We start from the raw sequence: 24,114 nt of genomic DNA, 5'->3' as shown, positions 1-24,114 counted from the left end.
CCGACTTTTGCATATATTGGAACATCTTATAAACTCATAAATACGGTGTATATATAGTAAAAAACTAACAAAAATCAGGTGCCTACAGACGGGATAGTACTTGCAAGGCAGTATTTGCTGGCAACAGAGTGACATTCCTGTGCTGAGAGCTTAGACACATGGGAAAATGAGCGAGAAAGAAACAAGTGGAAAGAAAGATTTATCGACCTTCCTGAGCCTCGGTGCCGCTAACCGAATCTCACATGCACCTGACTGACAGAAGAACGACATCCTGCCACTCCTACAGCTTAAAGAAGAGCACACAGGGGTAATAAAGTTTAAAATATCACTGCGTGCTGCGAGACGGACAAGATTTAGCATGTGTGCCAGTCCCTCCAGTCAAATCAATATGAGAACATTCACAGAAAGTCTATAAAACATGGCAAGTTCCCTTAGTATTGTTTAATTCAGGTGAGCTTGACATGGTTGATATAAAAGTTCACGATTCAAATAATAACAGTACATAAGAATATTTACAATTAAAAAGGCTTGAGAGTTTCTTAAAACAACACATATAGACAACAGACAAATGTTAAGTTACTAAAATCAGATACAACACTGACCAACACAAATGTAACGCTGATGCCCCTTCACTCTCACTTTCTGATTATGAAGACATAGAAGCCTCCTCTTCGGAGTGAGACTGGGCTCAGGCCGCACACGGGACAGCTGACTCTACTTTAAACTGTTGAGGAATCTGGGCTGTTCCTCTCCGCGTGGCAACAGTAGCTCCCCTCCTATTTTGGGTCCCTTTTTCTCCTGTGAAAATGAGACCGGTCAAAACGCTCATATAATTATGCCATTAAAAGAATCTAAATTGTATTAAATGCATTCCAAATACAGCAATAAATTATAGAATAACTGATGACAATGAACAAAAATATTTGTATAAAAAAAATTATTTATTTATACAGCACTTTATATAATAAAGATTGTTTCAAAGGAGCTTTACCGGGATAAACAAGAAAATTATTCATCTCTAAAGCACTTCTAAAAAAAATTATTAATTAATTACTAAATCTACTCCAGCTAAAACTGAAATAAAAAAAACTAAAAGATATTTAAACAACTGACAAAAGAACAAAATTAAACTAAAAAATTAAAACAAAAATAAAAGGCCAATTCAAAATAATAAAGTACTATAACAGCAGCACATAACACTAAAATAATACGAGTTATAGAACATTTAATCGAGTTGTAACTTGCGTCAACCAATCAGAATCAAGGAGCCACAATAAAATAACTAAAACAGTAAAAAATTTAACTGTACCTTTAACATGCCATCTCTCTCCCACTTAAAAAGGCCACAATGGCTAAAATGGAAAGTGAAATTTATGTTATTACATCATGCATGCAATAACAAATATTAATCTGACAGTTAAGTATTAAAATGTCAGTATGTTATCAAACATCTTTTGTAAAAAGTAACATATAAATAAAGGTACTGCATCCCCTCACCTGCAGGCTCCATGTGGCATCCGTGCCAGGCAGATCTTTCTCTGACCGCAGGGGCATTTGAAGAAGCGTTTGACGGCGTCATGCCAGTGGTAGTCGTGTTTCTCTTCCACACAGCGGTCCGCTGGTTTAAAGTGGGTGTATTTACACTGTGGGCGAGAGGTGATCATGAACTAAACCGCATAAACAGGCCGTGATTTACAGATGTAATCAGTCCGAAACCACATAATTGTCTAATTAGCATCTTAGAGAGGTTTGTTTGCCTTTGTTCCCCTTGAACAACATTTATTGAGGTATTATGTCACAAATTGTGTTCAAAATTGATTTGTCATTATGATTTGCTGTGAATAAATACTGATTAGCTAATAATGAAGCAGGAGAAATTGTTCTGTTTTCATGAGGACCTGAATGAGACACACTGTAGAGATTTTCAAGCGGACCACTTGAAATTCAAAATGCATCCAGTGCTTTTTCTGACCCCTTTTTTGCACAGGAAAAACTGGATTACTCCGCATAAAGAACAGATGCGGAGTCTCTTTAGTTGTTGACTTACGGTTTTGCAGGTGACGGCTCGACACTTCATCTCCCTGATGTTCTTCATCTTCTCCTCCATCTTCTCTTTTTGCACCAGCGGCTCAAAATACTCCTGCATGGCCTGCTCTTCAATCTAGACCCAAGATACTTTGTCAAACATGCAAGAACACTCCAACGGCACATGACTTCCATCATTTCATATCGCATGTGGCAAAACAAACACTACAGAATCCAAATCAAATAAAGCCATCTGGACAGTTCACGCCGAACGCTTTCAAAACAACCGCAAGCTCCGCCCACCCACTGTAACATCATCATATATAAAAGCACTGACATTCATATCAAAACACACATGTACTGATGTTCAACCAAAATACACACCTCTCCCATCATCCACGAGTTTGAGGACTTGGCATTGAGGATGCGCTGAAACTCCTCCGATTGGACGTACTCTAGCTGTTCCCGCCTCTTTTTCTGAGCTGGCTCCTCCTCCTCACCAGTTGAATTTTCATCTGATACTGCAGATGGGTTTTAGCAGAATAAGTGCCACAGAGAAAAACAAACAAGCAAACAGTCAATCATAAAACGGATATGTCTGTACCTTTAGGTGTGGAGAGATTGCGCTCCACTCGATCTGCAATGTCATCGTTGCTGGCTCGCTTGCGTTTTACAGCATTCGGGTCGTCTTTAACGATGACTGAGCCTTTACCTTGGAGTTTCCTCACTGCCGCCAACTAAGCAATAAACAATATTATAAATAAACAATATTATGAACAAATTTAATGTTTGTGCTAGAATTCTTCCTGAAAGCATCAATTAGATTGAGGGTTTTCAAACTAAGGACCCAGAGGGGTGCTTTTGTATTTAAGATTAAAAGATGCATTGCAGCATAGTTTATTCTTATTGTAATTTTTGATACAAAATAAGAAATATATAGTAAAAAAAAAAAAAAATATTTAGTTTAGTTTTTTAAATTTAGTAAATAGTTTAAAGTTAAAGTTTTTACTCTTTATTAGTAACATTTTTACTTCACATTAAATTCCAGTTAGAAAAAAAAAAAAGAGCAAAAAAAAGATGCACTATAACAAAATGTTGCGGAATTGAAAATATTCTTTAACAAATGATGGAGCACTTTCCCGAAACAGTACCTTTGTGGCTGAGAGGCTCTTTGATGAAGGTGGAGACAGATCAAGGAGGATGTCCTCTCCTTCCGAAAAGCCACGGCCCAGTGTGGGCACAGGAGGGCCTGAGAGACGGGACGTGAGGCCAGGCGGAACCTCCGAGGCAGCTTTCGGGGAGACAAAGGGACCCCTGCTTACATTCGGCTGGGAGGGAGTACTACTCTGGAGCACCCTGGGTAGAGAAGAGCTCATATTTATGGTACATACACTATAGGGACAGGTTAAAGGTCTTGATCATAAGCACAAAGGATTTGCAGTTTACAGAAGTTAGAGGCTATAAATCACCCCAAAAACTCAATGAAATACTAAATGTATCAGCTTTCAAATGTAATGCAAACCAAATAAAATCAGTACTTAAAGCACTATTAACTAGAATGCCTCTCACCGCTTCTGAATCTCTTCCGCCCTCTTCTTTCGAGCCAACACTCTCTGCTGGTGCTGTTCTTTCTGCTGCTTGAGAAGGTCAGACGCAGATATAGACTGAACTGAAGATCCTGAAACAGCTAAATTAAATAAAGGCAAGTTGGAGATTAAATGTGCATGGTTATTAGTATGCACTGAGGTCATAAACGGGCTTTCTATAGGTTTTATGAAGGTAAATTTCAAGGGAGTGTTCATGCAGAAAAGTATTGCCATGTTTTCCAGTGGAAATGTCTAAAGATATGTAAAGTACATTTTTTGAGAAGCAAAATGCCAATAAGAAGTCATGCGATGTATTCTGAAAACTCTATTTTCATAAAACAAGGTTCTCATACATATCTATTTTTTATGCTATGATGACTTTACAAGTGCAAGATTTTCTAGTACCTTTTTAGGCCTTAATTTGTATAACTTTAAGACCCAAAGAAACCCTGATTATATTCCAGTGACATAAATGTGCTTGCTTTGGTTTATTTCTTTTGCATAACAATTGTGGGGTGGCATTCGGCAGACATCTGCTGGCCCAAAACAGTACTGCAGCATGAGAGAACAATCACAGTTGATAGAAGTGCAACCAGTAGCACTCAAATGACATAAAACGCATGAAAACCAACAGTGTTTGATGTCAAATCTAGTGTGATGGACTATAGTTTGAATATGCACAAGCGTAAATGAGATTTGAAGTTATCTTACAGTTTTGAAACAACATAAGGGTGAGTAAATTATCCCTTTAATTACCCGTATTCTTGACTTGTCCTAAGTGTTTCTTAATATTAAGCGCTCCAGGCGTCGGCATAGACATCAGGCCTTTGAAGTCATCTGAACAGCCTGACACCTTATCTGAATTCAGAACTACATGAAGACTTGATTAGACAACATGAACACCAGCATAAAATTAGCATTTGAAAAAAAATACTAAACAAGTTTACCAAGTTTCTTAGTTGGGATGGAAGCCAAAACAGACTGTATAGTGGGTTGTTTCTTTGGCTGTGGGGCAGAACTGTCAAAATAAAAGATTCATGCAATAATTTTAGGGTTTGGGTGAATTTAAAGGGAGGTGACGGTCATAAAAAGAGGCAGTGAACTCACATTGAGGGCGCACAGGCGAGCGAGGACATGCCCCCATAGTGGAAATCAGATTGGCACAGGCGCTCCCTCAAACTGCCCCGCCCCCTTCCTTTGCCAGGGGCGGAGCCTGTGAAGCTGGACTGAAGCTCAGATCTCTTCGAGCTCATTTTCTTGTACTGGGCTTTAACATGATACTGGCAGTACTGGCATTCATTCTGTTAAAGCAAACAGTAATAATGAATTGGCTGATTGTGAATTACTGCAGTAAAGCATGATGTTTGGAGACGCACCAAGTTGACTAGCTGAGTGCAAGAGTCTCCGTTCTTCTTTTTAGCCTTGCAAGTGCCGAAGTCCATGGCTTCTCCCAATATAAGGACCTTCTGTGGGTGATCCACTGTCAGGCAGAGCTGGAGACAACAAACATATACCATATTACTGTCATTAACATGAACAAGTAATGTTGTTCTCAACATGTTTTACTTCTTACTTGTATTATCATTTGGATTTAAAAACCTTTTTTTTTAAATAATATTAATAAAGATATGTACAATATTTTTTTAGTATTTATATACTTTGCTAGTATTATTTATATTTTATAATAGTATTTATTAACATTTGGAATTACCTTTTACTTGTATATTTTTATTTAAATTGAGTAATTTTGTCATGTGCTTTTTTCATATTTATATTTAGCTTTATTGAATTTAATGTATTTTAATTGTAGTTGTTTTAGTAGGTCAACTTTATTCCAAAAACTCTTTAATATTTATGTTTTATTTCAGCTTTATTTTAATTATCAAAAATTATTTTTAATCATTTGCGATAACAACAACACTGGTATTTTTGCTTAATATTACAGTATGCATGTCTCTATATAGCAGTTTGTTGGAGAGGTAATAAATTAAATAAGACTTGCTGACATAAGCCGAAAAGGAAAGATATCTGAGAGGTAGAAAAAGTGATTGTATTTTAATGAACAATTAATGTCAATTGTTTTTCTGTGGAATTCAAATCTTTTACAGTAAGTTCAGGAATTTAACAAAAGTTTTTTTTTATTTTTTATAAATCAAGTTAACATTATTGCAACATTAAATTTAATATTTTAGTACCAGTCAATCAATTAAGGATGCAAATAGTAAATTTTTAATTCTTATTGTTTTTAAACATAAAACATTTGATATTGAGAGGTTTTATGAGACAAACCTCATTGGAACCATCCTTGTTCTTCATTGGGTTGGGATTGAGGATGCCAATCACTGTCCCAGTGTCAGTCTTCCACAGATCTGTGTGAACGGACCCAAACAGGAAGAGAGACACATTCACTTCCAGATTATGAAGATCATTCAGCTTCCAGATGCTGAAGGTTTTCCCCTACAAAAAAAAAAGAACAAGCATGTATACGAATATACAATATTCAACAGAATATCAGATCTCAGAAATGATGGTCCCTTACATTGTTTTTGCTCTGTGGGGTTATTTTATTTATCATCACTGCGAAAGTGACCCAGTCACTGTCCTCTAAATTGTCCCTGGCCAGTCGATCAGGCAACTGAGAGAGCTTGATCAGTCTGCGACTGGCCATTTTTTGCTCAATGTCTATGGAAGACAGACGTGGATTCCTACAGGGAAATATATCACATTGTGTTATATAAAATAAAATAAATGTCAAATACACATTTACACTACTGGTCAAATGTCTGGAATAATTGTGATTTTTTTTTAATGTTTTTGAAAAAAGTCTCTTATGGTCACCATGCCTGCATTTATTTGATGAAAAATACAGTAAAATATTTTAATGTTTTAAAATAATTTATTCTGATGTCAAAGCTGAATTTTCAGCATCATTACTCCAGTCTTCAGTGTTATATGATCCTTCAGAAATCATAATAATATGCTGATTTGCTGTTCAATTATTATTGGTGCTTAAATTTTAAGTAGAGTACTTGCTATTAACATTTAAAACTTATTTTTATTTAAACGTTCTCAGAATACGTTAAATAGAAAGTTCAAAAGGATAGCTTTCATTGAAATAAAAATTTTTTGTAACGTTACAAATATGTTTAAAGTCACTTTTGATCAATTTAAAGCATCTTTGAAAAATAAAATTGGCATTTATATATTTTTTTATTATTTTATTTACCCCAAACCTTAGAATGGTAGCATATTACTGTTTCCACAAAAGTATAAAGCAGCAAAAACACGCTAATAATGAGAAATGTTTCTTGAGCAGCAAATCAGCATATTAGAATAACTGAACTTAAATACTTGAATTATTTATTTGCCATAAAATCAAATCAGTTAGAGGAATACTAATCATTTCAACAAGCCCACTGACCTAAGTCTAAGACCTGAGAACTTCTCCACAGCAACCTCTTGACTGACAGATGAACGGGGCGTGGCCTGACGCACAGTGGGAGGAGTCTTGAGAAGGGGCGGTGACTTTAAAGAGCTTTTTACTCTTATAGGCTGAGACTGGCAGTTGGTCATACTCTGGCCAATAGGAGTCTGCTTTTCCAAGGCGGCTTGTTTACAAAAGAAATCGTTTTATTAAAAGTTATGATTTTCATATTTCAAACTTTTCTATTTTCGAAAGTAAAAATAATTACTGTAACATGCACCTGCTTTGGGTTGGTGGACTGTCCTCTGCTTGTTTTTCAGTTTTGCTCCATCTGATGGAGGAGAGCCATTGCTGTCCCGTCGTGTCGGTGGGGGAGTTTTCGAAACCCCCTGAGGTGACGTTAAGGATTTAGCGCTTGTCTTTCTCTGGACGGAGGGTTTGTTTTCAGGCTGTGTGGTTTTCTGTGAGGCCTCCAGCTGCTGCTGTAGTTTTTGCATCTTCTGCTGCATTAATTTCAGCTTAGCTAGAAGACAAACACACTCATGATCAGTACAAAACAATACATGCATAACCAGCACATATATAATCATGCCTAGAATAACTGATTACTGTGTGGAGACGTGCTTTTTCATTGAAATCTTGTTTTTGTTGTATGCATTTGTCATTTTTATTTAATTTATTTTTTAAATGTGCATAGGTAGTATTTATAAAGTTTTAGCTTTGGATCTGTTTTTAGTTGTTTTAATACTACAACTGATTGCTTCTGTTGTCCTCATTTGTAAGTGGCTTTGGATAAAAGCGTCTGCTAAATGACTAAATAATAATAACTGTAGAGCTTTACCCTCCAGATCTTCCTTTGACTTATTCAAGCCACTGTCCTCTTCAGCTGAGCTGGATTTTCCAGGTGCCAAGTCTTCTTCCTCTTCCTCCTCCGGCTCAATATAGGGATCACCATCATCATCCTCATCGAAGAGGTCATCTAGATTGTCACTTCCCTCTCCAGAGGCGGGAGTCTCCTGTTCCTGGCTCTCACTCTCCGCAAATAAAGACAGCAACATGTCCAGATTCTCCTCCTCTGATATCAGATACATGAATGCAGATTCATTTAACAGAATTACATAGTACAGAATCACTAACATTATATGTTCTCATATATATATATATATATATATATATATACACTACTACAGTATAATATAATGTTACTCCACTTTCAGAAAGTTCACAACATATAACGTAGTCAAAATCATATATTATAAAAACACATTGATTAAATATATCAGTATAATATTGACTGTCGTGGACTACGCTACAACAATATATTAAACTTATTATATCATGATATATATGCAGCATTTAGTGATACAGTAAAATCAGACATATTTTGCTAGGTAACAGAGATTTAAACGTCTTGCTGCACCAGGAATTGGAGGAATTTACATTTATCAACTAACTTAACTATGTTTTATTCAACGGAGTAATAAACTAGCCTAGCATTTGTACTGATGTGCTGTTGAGCTTACCTGTCATTTTGATTTCGATCGCTTTTATTCGCTTTGTTTTTAAATATCTCTGTGCTGGATCAGACGTGCACGCTGTTGTTTCAATGTTGGCGCGAAAAAATGTTTCATATTCAGGACCCCGGAACTACGTCATTTTCCCGGGCGAACTTCATGCCTGTCCATAACAAAATAGTCATATTTAAGAAAAAGCTAGCCTGCGTCCCAGTGTACATACCATCCATCCTAAATTCTATGTGATATTAGTAAATTTCAATACTATTTAGGGCAGATAGGGTGTATAGTATGCACATTTGGACGCAGGGCTAGTTTATACAGGTCTGGTCTATCGCAAAACCCTTTTAATCCACGCTTAATTTGTTCCAGTCAAAAATATTGTTTGTTCTTGATATAAGATTCAAAGTTTAATTTATATTTCTATTTTGCTTTGATAGACTTCTAAAAGTGACATTTTTAATCAAATTATTAGATACTAGCTACTATAAAGTAAACATAAATACATTAAATATTTATACGTGTATAATTTACATAACTATATTGAATTGATTTCTTTATTCATTACATGAATATAAATGATAAATGTATAGAAATATACAAGCACCAAGTTGTAAGAAATGCGCATTTCACCGATAAACTCAAGAAAGAAATCTAGAGTTGTGTTTGGCAATTTATTTGGATTAAACTCTTATGTGCACATATACAGATCTATAGGAACAATAAGTTAGAATCACAAACAAATGCAAAAATTTAAACTGTCAAATTTATTAGATAAAAATACAGTTATCCAGGTACACAGTATTGCATATGCACCCCCCCCCCCCCCCACCAGCACCAGCACCAGCACCAGCACCAGCATAAACTGTAAAGTTTTAAAATTACCTGCATATTGCAGTCCTGTATGCCCAATATTTAATAATCTTCTACTGACTGATACAGTACATCAAAAATACCCTTTTGGGTCAGTTTTACAAGATTTATTCCAAGTTCTGATCATAAAACAAAGTACCTTATAGAGAGAGTCTTTTTGTGACACTTACTGTAAATACGACCTATAAATATAGTTTTATTATAGATTTCTTTTGTTATTACAGGCCAACGGCAGACAGGACATGCTCAAAAAATTCACAGACCAGACCTACACTTTTAGTTTGTTCAGTTCATATATATTAATAATGAATTGTAAAACATTGAATACCTCTTAATTAAGTATGATTAGTTATTAGGAATGTTCAGGCAACCGTGGTAAAGCACTAAGGCCATGGTCAAATATTAGTAGATTTCATCACTCTGCTGAGCTCACGACAGTCTGTCTTTAGTGTATTCCAGGTGAGAGATTTGTGCATCTCACTGCTTCAGCACAGGCAACTCTCTGGGTTTAAAGAAGGCCTGCGACATACCCATAGCATAAATATACACCATGGAGTGCACCACTATTTTATCTTTCTGCAGCAGCTCTATAAAGATAACAAGAAGGAACATCAAAGCAAAACCGAACATACTGAATAAAAAAAAAAATACTAATTAAATTTAGATCACCCACCATAAATTTTTTGCTGAAATTCATTCAGAGGTAGAAGAATAACCTCCACAAATTCTAAAAGACAAACATTAATATACTTTTAGGGGGGGGGAAAGTACTATGGTGACTTTTTTATGTTCATATACATACCTCCATCACCTAGACATGCACAATGGAAAAAACAGAAAGAAGTTTTGCTTAGCATTAACTTAAAACACAATATGGATGTATAAATGATTCTGTGATAAAATAATAATAAAGTGCTTCTTGATGCTTCTTCACTCACCCAGCTGCTGAGTGGGGTTTATATTTTCCATGTCATCTCCATTGATATGTACCATCACCATCTGTGTGGTGCAGTTAGACAAGCCCGGGTCTAAACATGTAACTAAAAGACATGGGAATGAGACATTCAAATATTCTAATTTATATACATTTTGTCAGGTACCCACACACATTACAGCAGCTGTACCTGGAGTAACGCCCACTACCTCCCCTTTGTAACCGGTTTCCTCCTTTAATTCTCTCAAAGCAGCAGTTTCAACAGTTTCATTGTCATCAATCAGACCTGAAATATTTACACACAGAGAATGATCAACAACTATACTACCATGCATCATATTCGCTAATGGTTTCTTCCAAATTTTGGGCTGCTGATTAAAAAAATTCAAGTCACACTTTCTCACAAAATATGATGCATTTTGTAGCATTTTAAGTAGTTTCATATTATCCCTTAATCACCAGAAAAACTGGCACAAAGATATGATTCCCATCTTCCTTTGAGCCAGATTACGGTTTCTTTAATTCTCAGTTGATTATCAAATGTATGAATGATTCTGAAGACATAATTTTATGCCTAATCTTGATTTCCACTTTTCCACTCCTTTGCAGATTGTAACTTAAATGATACATTTTAAATAATTATTTTTATCATTAAAACTGACACATTTGACTTAAGTGCATTAAATCTGATAAATGATTTAAAAATCGTCATTCTTATTTGGTGAAAAACTGTACGTGATGAAAGATTTTATTGATTTTTTTTTAACTCAGCATCATAAAATGAATCAATTTTTTTGTTTTGTTTTTCAAGATGCAGGGCTGTGCTATTATATGATATATCATCATCAGACCTGCAGGAAACTCTAGTGTGTTGCATCCCATGGGTGGACGAAACTGCTTCACCATTACAACACAGTCTTTATGTAGAGTCCTCTTCAGAAGGGCTATGATTGCTACACCTTAAGATGAATCCAAATATATGAATAATTTCACAGCATTAAAGCATATACATTGATTTAAATAAGAGTGCATGAGACTGTACACACCATCGACTGCACAGTTGGCGACTCGGGTTGTTCTCTTTGCTGTTTCCCATGTTCTGAGGAGACAAAGTTTCACAAAAACATGCATAAAGATAATTTCCTGAAGATTTTAATAAATAATCACACAAACGTCTTTTATACAGGTAACGAGTTCAAACAGGTGTAATTAATACAGGTAATGAGTGGAGGATAGGAGGGCTTCTTAAAGACAAACCAACAGGTCTGTGAGAGCCAGAATTCTTGCTGGTTGGTAGGTGATCAAATACTTATTTCATGCAATAAAATGGAAATTAATTATTCAAAAATCATACAATGTGATTTTCTGGATTTTTTTTATATTCTGTCTTTCACAGTTGAGGTGTACCTACGATGAAAATGACAGATCTCTCCATTCTTCGTAAGTGGGAAAACTTGAAAAATCGGCAATGTATCAAATAGCCTACTTATTTGCCCCACTGTAGATAGATAGATAGATTAGAAATATTAGATTGAGGAGTTTGAATGGGTTAGAATTAGTACATAGAAGGGACGTTTTGTCCAGAAGCTTTGGCAAGCACCACTAATAAGTTTAAATAGAATTTCAGTAAGTTGGCTTTCTCAAGCCAATTAGGATCAGTCCAGAGGTCAAAGGTCACACATCATTCACATACAGCTGCGTCCGAAATCGCATACTACTTGTGTAGGTACTACATTTGAATTCAAACGTACTTCTCGACCGTTAAAAAGTACGTTCTATATAGTATGAATGAGGGTAGCATGAATGGAATTCGGACTGACTACACCCGCCATGTTCACGAAGTCATCTCATCGATTTACAACGTTTAAACTTTAAGTCAGCCGTTTACTTTGATTATTTTAAACAAGTTAACAAACGTTTTTCCCTGAGGTGCTTGCACAGCCGCGTCACCGCTTCCGCCATTTTTCGAATATGACGCCTCCTCTCGCGTGGCCTCATGGGATATTAAAGTGTCTATCGTATGCCTACTACAGAATTCGGGCCGAAGTAGTAGGTCATCCGGGTACTGCTCGCCACGGCCGTAGCCAGCTATGAGGTCACCGAGGTCCGGACCTCGGTCATTTTTTTATATTCAAAAATAAAATCTCAAGCTCTCTGAATGATTATTTAGCCGTTTAAACCACCTCATATCACATGAGTGTTTGCAATTCATGTTGCTGCGAGAAGCTAGCGCAGTGAACGGGGCTTGAGAGCGCGTTGAGTGAGAGCGCGGGTGCAGTCTCCGTTTGTTGCCAGATCCACCTATTATACGTGTTTTTGACTCGTTTTTCCAATTTATTGTGACACTTTGGGACGTTTATAAAGTGGAAAGTTCAACGTTAGTGTTAGTGATATATTCTTATTTACAAAACACAAGCTTTGAACTTATTTCGGATATCTTTTTCTTTCTTTTTGTAATTGCTTGTTTTTCGTAGCAATATCTGGCAACATTGTACATTCATAAAAAAAGCTTATAGACAATCTGTAACTTAATTGCTGACAGGAAGATACCACAATCGGTAAGACAAACGCAGTGATCATCGTTAATATCTAAAAGAAATGTATAACACTATCAAAAACAATAGCATAATACAAATCTGTTTGTTACAGAATGAAATAGGCTAACTTACTATGCCAAATAACGTTAACGTTACTGGCCAGCAGACGTCTCATGCTCTTTAGTTAACCTTAAGTCATCAAAAAACATTAATTAAAGCAGTGTTTCTCAACTGGTGGGTCGCAAAAACGTTTTGAGTGGGTCGCGGAGTGTGCAGTCAAAGAAACAACAAACGTAATTCTGTTTTTTCTGACGCTAGACTATTATTTTGAAAGACGTGCGTGAAAGCGGTTGACTCTTCTATCAGTAGGCCTACCTGAGAAAAACGCTTTTTCCTCATTCAGTATCTACGGTCAAATCAGATGTTGTCAAGTTTTATGTCGGTGTCATTATTCTAACGTTATTTTTATAACTTGTTATAAAATAAAAATTCCCTCACCTAAAAAAAAAAAAAACTTTCCAGTCCTGTCAGTCATACTGTGCTGGTTGCGCGCACTCTTCAATTACACTGCAAATTTACCATGGTAACAGACCTTAACCCTCAAAATGCCACTTTATTTTCACTGTGTTTTTTTGTAATGTATTTCTAAATGACTGTGGTCTCATCACATACCAACTTATTAACAAAAACTGTTTTGGAATTGCTACCTTACCTCTACCTGTTACCTTATACCTCATTCTCATCAGTATGTGCATTTTCTTATATACAGTGTGTGTGTGTGTGTATATATATATATATATATATATATATATATATATATATGCAAAAGCCTCTAAGTGCCATCTGAAAATTTCTTCTAGAATGGTCATTTTTATCAAGCTCGTATATTTAAGTTCAGTAATTTCACTTAAATGTCAATTAATATGTCATTTTAATTGTCATTTAAGTGAAATTACTGAACTTAAATATACGAGCTTGATAAAAATTATCATTCTAGAAGAAATTTTCAGACGGCATATATATATATATATATGTATATGTGTGTCAATTTCCAAAAAAAAAAGGGTCGCAGCTTAATGTCCATGGTAAAATGTGGGTTCAATGGCCTAACCAGTTGACAACCACTGCATTAGAGCACAGCCAAAGTTATTATTACTTATCCATATAGCAATGTTTATTATGGAAATCTATTACAGTAATCAGTATTGTTACATAGCCCATTGTGATGCAATAAAGAAGGTCTAATTTAACAATGTTTATCCTCCAAAACAGACAGAACAGAGAGAGTGTGGAATGGCAAAAAGGTTCCGGCAAAATACATTAGGCTTTTTTTTAAGAAATACATCTAAATTGAAAGACACACACTCACACAAACACGCGCACACACAGAGAAACACTATAGCAACTTTAAGCACACTTTATATACATACTTATATACATACATACTTTAAGCACAACACAGGGGAATTCCATTATTTCAAAGGGACAGTTTGCACGAAAATGAACCTTCATGTTGTCCCTTTTGCATATGATTTGATTTTTCTCTGTGAAAATCAAGTAATGCAATGGCAATTTGACAGTCTCAGGCATCATTCACTTCCTGGAATAATGCACTATAGCAAGAAACTCACAGGTTTGGAACAACATGAGTGTGAGCAAAGGATGACAGTATTTGTGAACTATCACTTTAAGACAGATTTTTACCTCCTCTTTGATGACATGAGGTTCAGTAGTCGCTTTCTTCGGAGAGCTCATGTTGTCCTGATCCGTGATTGTTTAAGCTCTGGAACAGCTACAGTAATTCTGCACATACAACAGAAATGAAGTTACAGGGCACATTATGTTTTCATAATAACCACAGTCTATTTCAGTTTAGTTAATACATAAAAAGCAAGTCGTTTCAATCAGTGGAGAACGTACCAGAGAAATCGGTAAGTATGTAAAAAAGTCACATGTGATCCATCCAGTTTAGTTAGTTTTCTTCCAAATGTCACATGTTCAGTAAACATCTGCATACTTGTGTGCCGCTAAAACAGTTCCCCCTCGTGCAGTGGATCGAGTTATCGTTGTATACGTTATATTGTCAACCTATATTGAAGAAAAAGTTATACAATTGAATCCAAACTTCCCTTGAAGTATTAAAACGCAGATTAATTTCACAACAAAGCACAGTTATAAACCGGAACTGTAGTTATTGGTACTTTCGTCATGCCGGAATGTTTTTGAGGTTGCGCAGATTATCAGAGTAAGTTTTAGGCAGCATGAAGAAAGAGCAGGTTGTAAACTTACAGTTGTCTGTTTGGCATCCTTTATTCAAGAAACACACTATTACGAGGCCAGAGAGTCATTTGCACAGTCTGATAATATATGTGACCCTGGACCACAAAACCAGTCTTAAGTCGCTGGGGTATATTTGTAGTCCTGTTGCCCTGTGGAGCTTCAACATACCTGGCCAATAATTAGCAATATGCATTGCTTAAAACTTCATGTGAACAGCTTTTTTAGGCGATTTTCTCAATATTTAGATTTTTTTTTGCACCCTCAGATTCCAGATTTTCAGATAAGTTAGTTGTATCTCAGCCACATATTGTCCTATCCTAACAAAACAAACATCAATGAAAAGCTGGTGTATAAATCTCAATTTCAAAACATTGACCCTTATGACTGGTTTTGTGGTCCAGAGTCACATATAATGATCAGGAAAACTCGTGCGTTAGCATTTGCATTATAATATGATTACATCACTGTACTAGGCTAAATAATTTTTTATTTTTATATAAACAAAGATTTTAAGCTTTGTTATAGTACATTATATATAGGACAATATAGGAAAATTAGATTAAATATGATTACATCAATGTACTATAATATTTTTTTTTTGCTATATAAACTCAAAGGTTATAGGCTTTGTTATAGCACATATATATATATATATATATATATATATATATATATATATATATATATATATATATATATATATATAGGAAAATTATGCACTATGAGATTAAAATATTTTTAATTATCTGTGCTGTTAATATAGTTATGTCAGTGCTGTTGTAATTAAGCATGGTTATTTTCTCTTTTACCAGCTTGATTCTACCTGTACCTCAAAATGTAATTGATTATTTATTAGATGATGGGGCACTTGTGATTTCTGGCAGGTGAGATTTGGGCAAAAGTTTGGTATTGAATAAATTATAATTCCTTCTGTTGTTGCCTGGTTATTGAATAAATATCTGATTGTCTCTGTTTAAAGTGTGAACAACAATTCTCAAACACAGATCAATAACAGCGACTCGGATGAGGAGGACGTTCAGGTATGTGTGTGGCTGTGTGAAATACATTGAGATATATCTTAAACAACTCAACTATTTTCCTGATCTCATGCTTTTGGTTTCCAGTGGACTGATGATGAAACTACAACAGCAGTTACGGTGCGTCTCTTTCCTCTCAGCCAATCAAAGCACAGCTGATGTCATACACATGTGCAGGTAATAAATTGTGTGAATCTTCTTCAGGCCCCAGAATTCCCAGAGTTCAACATAAAGGTGCAAGAGGCAATAAACTTTCTAGGTGGGTGCGTCTTCCCAAAGCAGAACTGGAGTGCCCCTCGGGTGAGAAGATTTTACTTACAATCATATTTCATTCACATTAATATATAATACTTACAATATCCTTCATCTTTCTGTGTTCCTCTCAGGATGCTTACTGGATTGCTCTGAACAGTTCCTTACAGCGTCAGAGCCTAAGCGACATCTTCCTCCTTTTCAAAAGTTCAGATTTCATCACGCATGACCTCACACAGCCGTAAGTATCCCGCACAAATGCTGATATTCTCAGTTCCAATCATGCTCTATGTGATGGGGTTTTCTTCTCAGGAAATTCAAGAAAGCAGATTGGTTGAAGTAATAATTGTGTACCTCCTTTGGCAGATTCCTCCATTGTAGTGATGATTCTCCAGACCCAACCATAAGCTATGAGGTACAGAATCACAATAAAACAGCTAAACTTACTCAAGATAATATAACTCTAATATAATACAATATGATATATTACCAAACAAGTGCTATTCTTTTGAACTTTCAATCAGAGAATTCTGAAAAAATTTATTACAATTTCCACTAAATATTTTAAGCAGCAAAATTGTTTTCAACATTGATAAGATTTATTTTTTTCTTGAGCAGCAAATCAGCATATTAGAATGATTTCTGAATGATCATGTGACGCTGAAGACTGAAGTAATAACTGATTTGCATCACAGGAACAAATTGCATTTTAAAACGTATATAAATAGAAAATAGTTATTTAAAATTGTAATAATATTTCACAATATTACAGTTTTGCTGGGTTTTTTTTTTTTCTTCAAATAAATGCAAAAGAGCATAAGAGACTTCTTTTAAAAAAATAAGTCTCACAGACCCCAAACCTTTAAACAATAGTGTGTATTGTGTGTGTATATTATATTATATTATTATGTCATAATGAAACCCAATGAATAACCTTTAAATATCTCCCAAATAAATAAATATTATTGCATATAATGTTGTTACTCTGTGGGACTCATTTTGTGCAGTTGGTGTTGAGAAAATGGAGCGGAATTCCACTGCTTTGTGAAAGAAAACAAAGTAATTGTTATGACAATTGTGCATTTGTTAACCAGATATGTGAATAAATGAATGTATTGTATTATGTATGTAATGCCATGGATGGATGTATAACATTTCAAATAATTTCTACATACTGAGATCAAGTCTGTTTTTTAGCGATCAGTCAGAGAGACTACACACAACATTACCATCACATCGCCAAACAAGAGGCCAGCATCACCTCCTCTATACTGGAATTCTTTGGAGATCACATCCAATACCAGTTCCCAGACGAGGACTGTAAGTGTATCAGTGTGGAGAGGCAGAAAATATTTGTCTTGTTTTAAAAAGTTACATATGTGCATTAACAATGTTCTTTTCTTTATTTTTTTAGTTGTCCTGGACGTTTACAGAGATAGCTCAGTAAGTTTTTATGAATGCAAATTTCACATTTAAATGTGTCATTTACTGTATAGTAATGTATAGTACTAAATGTATCTCCAATGCAAGCCTGTTGTTGTAAACAGGTTTGAGTTGAATCTTTAATAAGTATGAAAATAATTGCAAGTTTGTCTTTCTAAAGGGGTGTGTGTGGTTGACTTCAACCCGTTTGGTGAAGTCACAGACTCTTTGCTTTTCACGTAGGAGGAGCTAACATCTGGCAAAAATCTCACAGCCAGTCAAACGCAAGAAGACACAACAGGTAGTTCATACTTGAAAATGATACAAAATTTTCTTCAAACCCTTTTCATATGCATTGCACTGCCTGTATTTTAGACAAATGTGCTGCTGTATTAACGCCATGCATCTTGTATTTTATTAGGACGGACCTGCATTCCGTTACACCACCAGTGAAGTCGCTGTGCAGCCCAGCCTGTGTGTGTCCTACAGAATCCCACGAGACTTCCTGGACATGACCACAGGGGAAGATGCCTATAAGCTCATTGATTTTCTTAAGATGGTGAGTGAGAACAACAGAGACAAGGACCTCTGTAGAAAAAGCAGAATGCAGTTGTCAGTCCTGTTTTAAAATGTAAACTATGAATATTTTCACACATACAGTAGTTCACTTAACCCAAGTAAGTCACTTAAAGGAATAGTTCATCCAAAAATGAAAATTTACTGAAAATGTACTCACCAGTCAGACCTTCCAGGATGTAGAAGAGTTTTTCTTCACTGGAACAGATGTATGAGAAATGTAGCGTCACATCACTTGCTCGCATATGGATCCTCTGCAGTGAATGGGTGCCGTCAGAATGAGAGTCCAAACAGCTGATATCACAATAATCCACAAAATTCTTTATCCATAAAATTACTTTCTCCAGTAAAGAAAGACATCTTGTCTAAATCAGGAAAGAAATATGTACAGATCAACGATGGTCTAAAGTTAAAACATCTTAATGAATGATTTGTTTCTTACAAACACAAAGCTTTTCACTTCACATGATGTTAACTGATGGACTGTAGTTGTGTGGATTGCTTGTGGATTATTGTGATGTTTTTATCAGATGTTTGGACCCTCATTCTGACGGCACCCATTCACTGCAGAGGATCCATTGGTGAGCGAGTGATGTGATGCTAAATTTATCTAAATCTGTTTTGATTGATTTTCATTTTTAGGTGAACCATTCCTTTAAATATTACAAATTAATTAGAATTTTTACTGTTGCCAGTATTTCTGATTTTACACTTATTTCTTTCCTTTCTCTGTAATTGCAGAAGAAGGGTCAGCACGAAGAGGAGGAGTCTGATGAAGAAGGGGAGGAACCTTAGTAGTTTGCTCCTGCCTCCCGCAGTTTACTTCCAATCCTGCTTGAATACACCTGCCTGTATTTTTCAAGTGAATTGGAAAATCTTGATTGGCAGGGTTAAAATTAAATTGAGGTGCCAAACTTTGTAGAAAGCTCTCCTTGCTGTATATAATGGGATGTGCGCTTACCAATAAAGCCCCTGTCATATGCTCAGCTAATATGCAAGCTTCTGTGTTGCAGAAGACATTTTTATGCTTTCTATCCGGAGTAGTGCTCATACACATAAATTCAAAGTGCAATAGATTTAAAACTGTTATGAAGTAATAAAGTTTTAATAATAATAATAATAATAAAAAGTTTCTGTGTAAATTATACCATCTTAAAATTTCTCCATAATCTCCATAATAACACCAAATTAAATTTGTTTTCAACTGCTTTTTCAGCATCCACGTGGAGGCGCCAAATACTAAACTTTGTGTACAGGAATAATCTGTAATTGGAATATATTTAAACTTTCTCTTAAATTTTACTTTAATTCCTAACCTTCAAAACGAAAATCTTAAAACAGCATATCAATTTGTATAGGGCATCCTTTTCTAATTCAGTTTGTTTTGCTCAGCTTTAAAATATTTTAATCAAGAAATTTCTGCGTAATTATGACCTGTATAAAATTATTTTTAAAATACTTATCTAGTAATCACAAATGACTGACAATTAATTGAAAAGACATGGAAATTAATTGGTCAAAAAAATTTATAACCCTGTTAATTACAGTCTTGATTTAAATACAGGAATACACAATATGCACAATATTTTTTAACACTTTACAATAAGGTTCTGTAATTAACGTTAGTTGATACAATAGATAGCTGTTAATGTTAAATTACACATACTAATACATTTTTAACACTTCAAGTTGTATAAATTAACATTAGTAAATCAATCATGAACTAACATGAATTTTACAATAAAGAGTAGCATAATTATATATTACATTAACATTGGCCTAAATTAGTAAATGCTGTTTGAAACATGTTCATTGTTGCTACTTGTGTGATTCTTAATGCATGAACCAATTAAACCATATTGTAAATATTCTTACCGAATATTCTTTCTCCACAAAAGTTCTCTCACTTTGGTGTATTTGCACTCAAATGAATGAGACAAACAAGATGTTCATTTGAATTCAACTAGCAACAAATGAACAGCTACCAGTGAGCCCTGCACATCAAGGTGTCTTTATTAGCACTTTTTTTTTTCTCCCTGGGTTGCAGTTTTTGGGATTTTTTCTGAATGACTGACAACACAAATGCACAAGTGGACTCGAGAATCAGAGGAGAAATATCTTCTTGGGGGAGAAACACACAAGTGGTGCCTGACTGTCAGATCAAACTGCTTAGATTTGCTGACTCAAGAGCTGGTAAAGAGAGAAAGAGGACACGAGAGAGACAGAATGCAAAGGGAGGGACAGATTTTCCAGAGCTGAGAAACTGCAGTGGTTTGCAGCTGGAATACTCATGAGCGGTAGACCACAGCAGAGCTGACTAATGCACGCACACACACACACACACACACACACACACACACTGTCCTCGCTGCTGACTGTATTGATATGTGAATGGCCTGCAGCCAATCTGACATCCACATCAGGCATGTGTCAAGCAAGCGTCGGTCCTACTATTAAAACCTGCTCTCAAACATGCTTTTTAACCCTTAAATGTTGCTGTTTTATGTGGGATGTAGACATTTATGGGTCGTTAGGTGAATGGGCCTGATTGTGGGGGAAAAAATTGTAAAGGTTGTGCCTGTAAATACTTCAGTCACCATCTTTATCTTCAAGTCACATGCTGAACTCAAGGTAAATGTTATGTTGACTGTACAATTGTGTTAATTTGTATTATTTGAGTTTTAATAGCAATACAATAATTTTAAGTGCACTTTATCAATAAACACAGACACGTTTAGAACTAGTGTGTGCACTACTATGATCATTAGCCTGCCAGTAGGTACCACCAGATGTAGCCAAAGTGTTGTTTTACCTTGATTTTGCCTAAACTATTTTGACTGACTTTGTTGCTTTAAAATGCATTTACTATTAACAATGATTAAGATCTTATTCTTCCGTGTCCCATAATGCATCTATATTGAAATGACCACTGCTTCATTTCCTACAGGGTACCCTGAGAGTTTAGACTTTATTAAAAATAATTGATTTGAACAGATGCATGTCTTTTTCAGTTGGACCTGAGCATGCTTTTGGTGCAATGCGAACAATCCACACAGCCACACGGTCTCTCCTCCTCTTCTCCTCGATTCTCTCATATGGCAAGCCATTTTAACATTTATTTGTTGTTACTAGAACATATTTTTAAGTAGAAGACAATCCAATACTATATTTTTCAGTTTCATTAACTACTCAGTAGATTCTAGTACTTATTTCAATAGTGACTAGGCTCTATTTAACTCAATTTAACAAAGTCCATTTAATTTTTTTGGCTCTTTCCACAATACACTTACATACACTTTTTTTTTTTTACACCAAGAAATGGTCAGTTAACAGTTAAAGTATTAAAGGCACAGCTCACCCAAAATAAAAATTACTCACCCTCACGTTGTTCCAAACTCGTAAGACATTCTTTCATCTTCGGAACACAAATTAAGATATTTTTGATGAAATCCAAGAGCTTTCTGACCCTTCCATAGAGAGCAATGTAACTGAAATATTCCCAGACCCAGAAACATAGTAAGGACATCGGTAAAACAGTCCATGTGACATCAGTGGTTCAACCTTAATTTTATGAAGCTACAAGAATACTTTTTGTGCACAAAGAAAACAAAAATAACAACTTAATAAAAAAAAAGAAATCTCTTCCAAATCATAACTTCCACCATTATCGAGAGTACCTGACGTAGAACACGCATGCACTGAGCTTTGTGTAAGTACAGAGGAAAACAATGCGCATGCATCATAGTACTCTCCATAATGGGGGAATAAGTGACTATGAAGAGAAGAATTGTTAAACAAAGTCATGGTTTTTGTTTTTGCGCACAAAAAGTATACTTGTAGCTCTGTAAAATTACGTTTGAACCACTGATGTCACATTTTATTGATTTGTATTTGTTTTTTAACATTTATTTTTGGCACTTTTGCCTTTATTGTGATAGGACGGATCAGACATGTCAGGAAGCAAAGTGGGAGAGAGAGGGGGGAGGGATCGGGAAAGGTCCTCGAGTCGGAATTCGAACACAGGACACCCGAAGTGCAATGGCGCTGTATGTCGACACACTGCACAAGGCTATCGGCGTAGGCGCATTTTATTGATTTTATCGATGTCCTTACTATGTTTCTGAGCCTGGGAACATTTCAGTTGCATTGCTGCCTATGCAGGGTCAGAAAGCCAAAGACTATAGAATACCCAAGACATGTCACTTGTATAGTTTTGAATGGGGAAAAATGCAACGCTCAATATGGCCGCTCAATCGTAGAAATGAAAGAGCCAATCTCTAATCGGTAAAGTCAGCGCGTCACTGCAGCTGCAGTTAGAAGTCCCGGTTGCTATAGAAACAGTCAGCGCTCTGAGACGCGCGCTCAGGATTGCGCATGCGCACTGGCTTATCTACACTGTAAAAAGTGATAAATTGACTTAAATTAAGATTAAGTTAAGTCAACTAATCACTAATTACAGTGTAACCTGAGAAATAAGCTTTTTATAAGGCTATTTGAGCAAAATAAACAACATTCATGATACAGTTGTTGTCAGATTTCTTTGGTGATTTCAAATATAAAATTGAATCGTAAGCTTAGTGAACAGTTTTGGAGAATTTGATGTTTCCCCATACAAAGTGATAGGAACTGCACTTGGATGCCTGAGAGGCGTTTCAAAGATGGCCGCCTAGTGACATGACTTGTCTTAAAGAGACTTTGAGAGAGCTCTCGGATTTCATCAAAAAATCTTCATTTGTGTTCCGAAGATGAACAAATGTCTTAAGGGTTTGGAACGACATGAGAGTAATTAATGACAGAATTTTGCAGTCTATTTTTGGGTGAACTATCCCCAGTAAATATTCTCTTATCACAACTGGGAAAGTGGCTGGGACTGAAGTTGGTAATTGTTACATTTATTCATTAAAAATACTAGTAAGTGCTCGTAAAAAAAGATGCGTGTTAGAATTGTTAAAACGGCTTGCCATATTTCTCATGCATTTGCTCTGTCAGGTCGCGCGGTGAGGAGCAGAGCATCTTCCTCCTCCTCCTCATTCACTCACTCTCTCTCCTCATTGCCATAACAACGGATGCTGAGCATCAGTCCGCGCGGGGCGGAATAAACCCGCACCGGTGCCGTTAAGACTCCGAAAAGGTGATACACAACCGCACGCACGCGCCTCTTCCAACTATTTACGTAAACCCGTTTAAGCTGCTTGAGGGAGACGAGCGAGAGGGTTAATCGGTAACGGTACAACCGGGGAAGGCGAGGGAAGAAGGAGAAGCAGAGAGCAGGAAGTGCAGCGTGGGAAAGCGGGGAAAATCTCCGGGGATCTCCAGCGCTCACTTCTCCATCTACGGTCCTCCACGTTTTGTTTTTGCGCCATGGCTCAGGAGAACGGAGAGGCCGGCGGGGATTGCTCGTGGAAGAAGCAGGTCGATGATATCAAGGAGATGTTTGAGTTCAAGGAGGTGCTTGGGACGTGAGTAACTTTTGACACGCGGCTGTAACCTATAAAACAGACGAGAATTTACCTTAGTTACTGAAATAACCATCTTAAACCAACTTAAATGGATACACTGGTCTCCTCTGGTTTGCTGGTTTTACAGAGGTGTTGGCTGGCTTCCCTCAGTTTAACATCAATTTGGCCAATTAAAACCACTTAAAACCAATAGAC

The 24,114-nt window shown here is 36.0% G+C and overlaps 4 protein-coding genes across 4 annotated transcripts in view; 2 read left to right on the top strand and 2 right to left on the bottom strand.

The window, feature by feature from the left end:
* Nucleotides 1-428: 428 nt before the first annotated feature.
* Nucleotides 429-8,718, bottom strand: LOC306861725 (protein MCM10 homolog). Its single transcript, XM_079404147.1, has 18 exons — nucleotides 8,559-8,718; nucleotides 7,877-8,110; nucleotides 7,316-7,558; nucleotides 7,033-7,219; nucleotides 6,151-6,316; nucleotides 5,901-6,068; nucleotides 4,988-5,104; nucleotides 4,719-4,912; nucleotides 4,559-4,629; nucleotides 4,368-4,481; nucleotides 3,595-3,712; nucleotides 3,177-3,381; nucleotides 2,630-2,762; nucleotides 2,410-2,546; nucleotides 2,048-2,161; nucleotides 1,498-1,643; nucleotides 1,310-1,352; nucleotides 429-798 (listed from the first exon to the last, which is right to left on the bottom strand). The coding sequence occupies exons 1-18, from the start codon at nucleotides 8,563-8,565 to the stop codon at nucleotides 715-717; spliced, it is 2,481 nt and encodes an 826-aa protein (XP_079260273.1). The 5' UTR covers nucleotides 8,566-8,718; the 3' UTR covers nucleotides 429-714.
* Nucleotides 8,719-9,294: 576 nt separating this feature from the next.
* Nucleotides 9,295-12,323, bottom strand: LOC306861590 (ADP-sugar pyrophosphatase-like). Its single transcript, XM_079403958.1, has 7 exons — nucleotides 12,273-12,323; nucleotides 11,403-11,455; nucleotides 11,208-11,315; nucleotides 10,547-10,642; nucleotides 10,357-10,462; nucleotides 10,096-10,149; nucleotides 9,295-10,009 (listed from the first exon to the last, which is right to left on the bottom strand). The coding sequence occupies exons 3-6, from the start codon at nucleotides 11,260-11,262 to the stop codon at nucleotides 10,116-10,118; spliced, it is 291 nt and encodes a 96-aa protein (XP_079260084.1). The 5' UTR covers nucleotides 11,263-11,315; nucleotides 11,403-11,455; nucleotides 12,273-12,323; the 3' UTR covers nucleotides 9,295-10,009; nucleotides 10,096-10,115.
* Nucleotides 12,324-12,888: 565 nt separating this feature from the next.
* On the top strand, nucleotides 12,889-19,455 carry LOC306861880 (translation initiation factor eIF2 assembly protein-like; the record flags this gene model as incomplete). The annotated part of the gene is made up of 13 exons (XM_079404366.1): nucleotides 12,889-12,914; nucleotides 15,986-16,057; nucleotides 16,153-16,213; nucleotides 16,298-16,330; nucleotides 16,415-16,510; nucleotides 16,597-16,703; nucleotides 16,829-16,877; nucleotides 17,470-17,521; nucleotides 17,660-17,782; nucleotides 17,877-17,905; nucleotides 18,128-18,185; nucleotides 18,306-18,443; nucleotides 19,202-19,455. Coding segments are annotated over 12 exons (738 nt in total), but the record flags the coding sequence as incomplete, so codon positions are not given.
* A 4,366-nt stretch (nucleotides 19,456-23,821) lies between these two features.
* LOC306861264 (calcium/calmodulin-dependent protein kinase type 1D-like) overlaps nucleotides 23,822-24,114 on the top strand; it is a gene marked incomplete at both ends in the record, with an annotated part of 54,617 nt that continues 54,324 nt past the window's right edge. The window contains one exon of the mRNA XM_079403447.1: nucleotides 23,822-23,919. Within this exon, the coding sequence (XP_079259573.1) occupies nucleotides 23,822-23,919 (98 nt within the window). The remainder of the gene's footprint in view (nucleotides 23,920-24,114) is intronic.

The sequence above is a fragment of the Barbus barbus genome, assembly GCF_936440315.1.
Source record: "Barbus barbus genome assembly, chromosome: 42".
NCBI lineage: Eukaryota > Metazoa > Chordata > Actinopteri > Cypriniformes > Cyprinidae > Barbus > Barbus barbus.
Note: the sequence above shows the minus strand (reverse complement) of the source record. Positions and strands in the feature narration are given on the sequence as shown.

What these genes read in the sequence shown, in the direction of transcription:
- LOC306861725 (XM_079404147.1), bottom strand. An exon ending in CAATCTCTCCACACCTAAAG is followed by an intron (nt 2,547 to 2,629) that starts GTACAGACATAT and finishes ACCCATCTGCAG; the next exon opens with TATCAGATGAAAATTCAACT. An exon ending in AGAGAGATGGCATGTTAAAG is followed by an intron (nt 799 to 1,309) that starts GTACAGTTAAAT and finishes TCATTTTCACAG; the next exon opens with GAGAAAAAGGGACCCAAAAT.
- LOC306861590 (XM_079403958.1), bottom strand. Translation starts at nt 11,262, where the DNA reads ATGGTGAAGCAGTTTCGTCCACCCATGGGATGCAACACACTAGAGTTT. An exon ending in CACACTAGAGTTTCCTGCAG is followed by an intron (nt 10,643 to 11,207) that starts GTCTGATGATGA and finishes TAAATATTTCAG; the next exon opens with GTCTGATTGATGACAATGAA. An exon ending in CCCACTCAGCAGCTGGGTGA is followed by an intron (nt 10,150 to 10,356) that starts GTGAAGAAGCAT and finishes TTTGTCTTTTAG; the next exon opens with AATTTGTGGAGGTTATTCTT.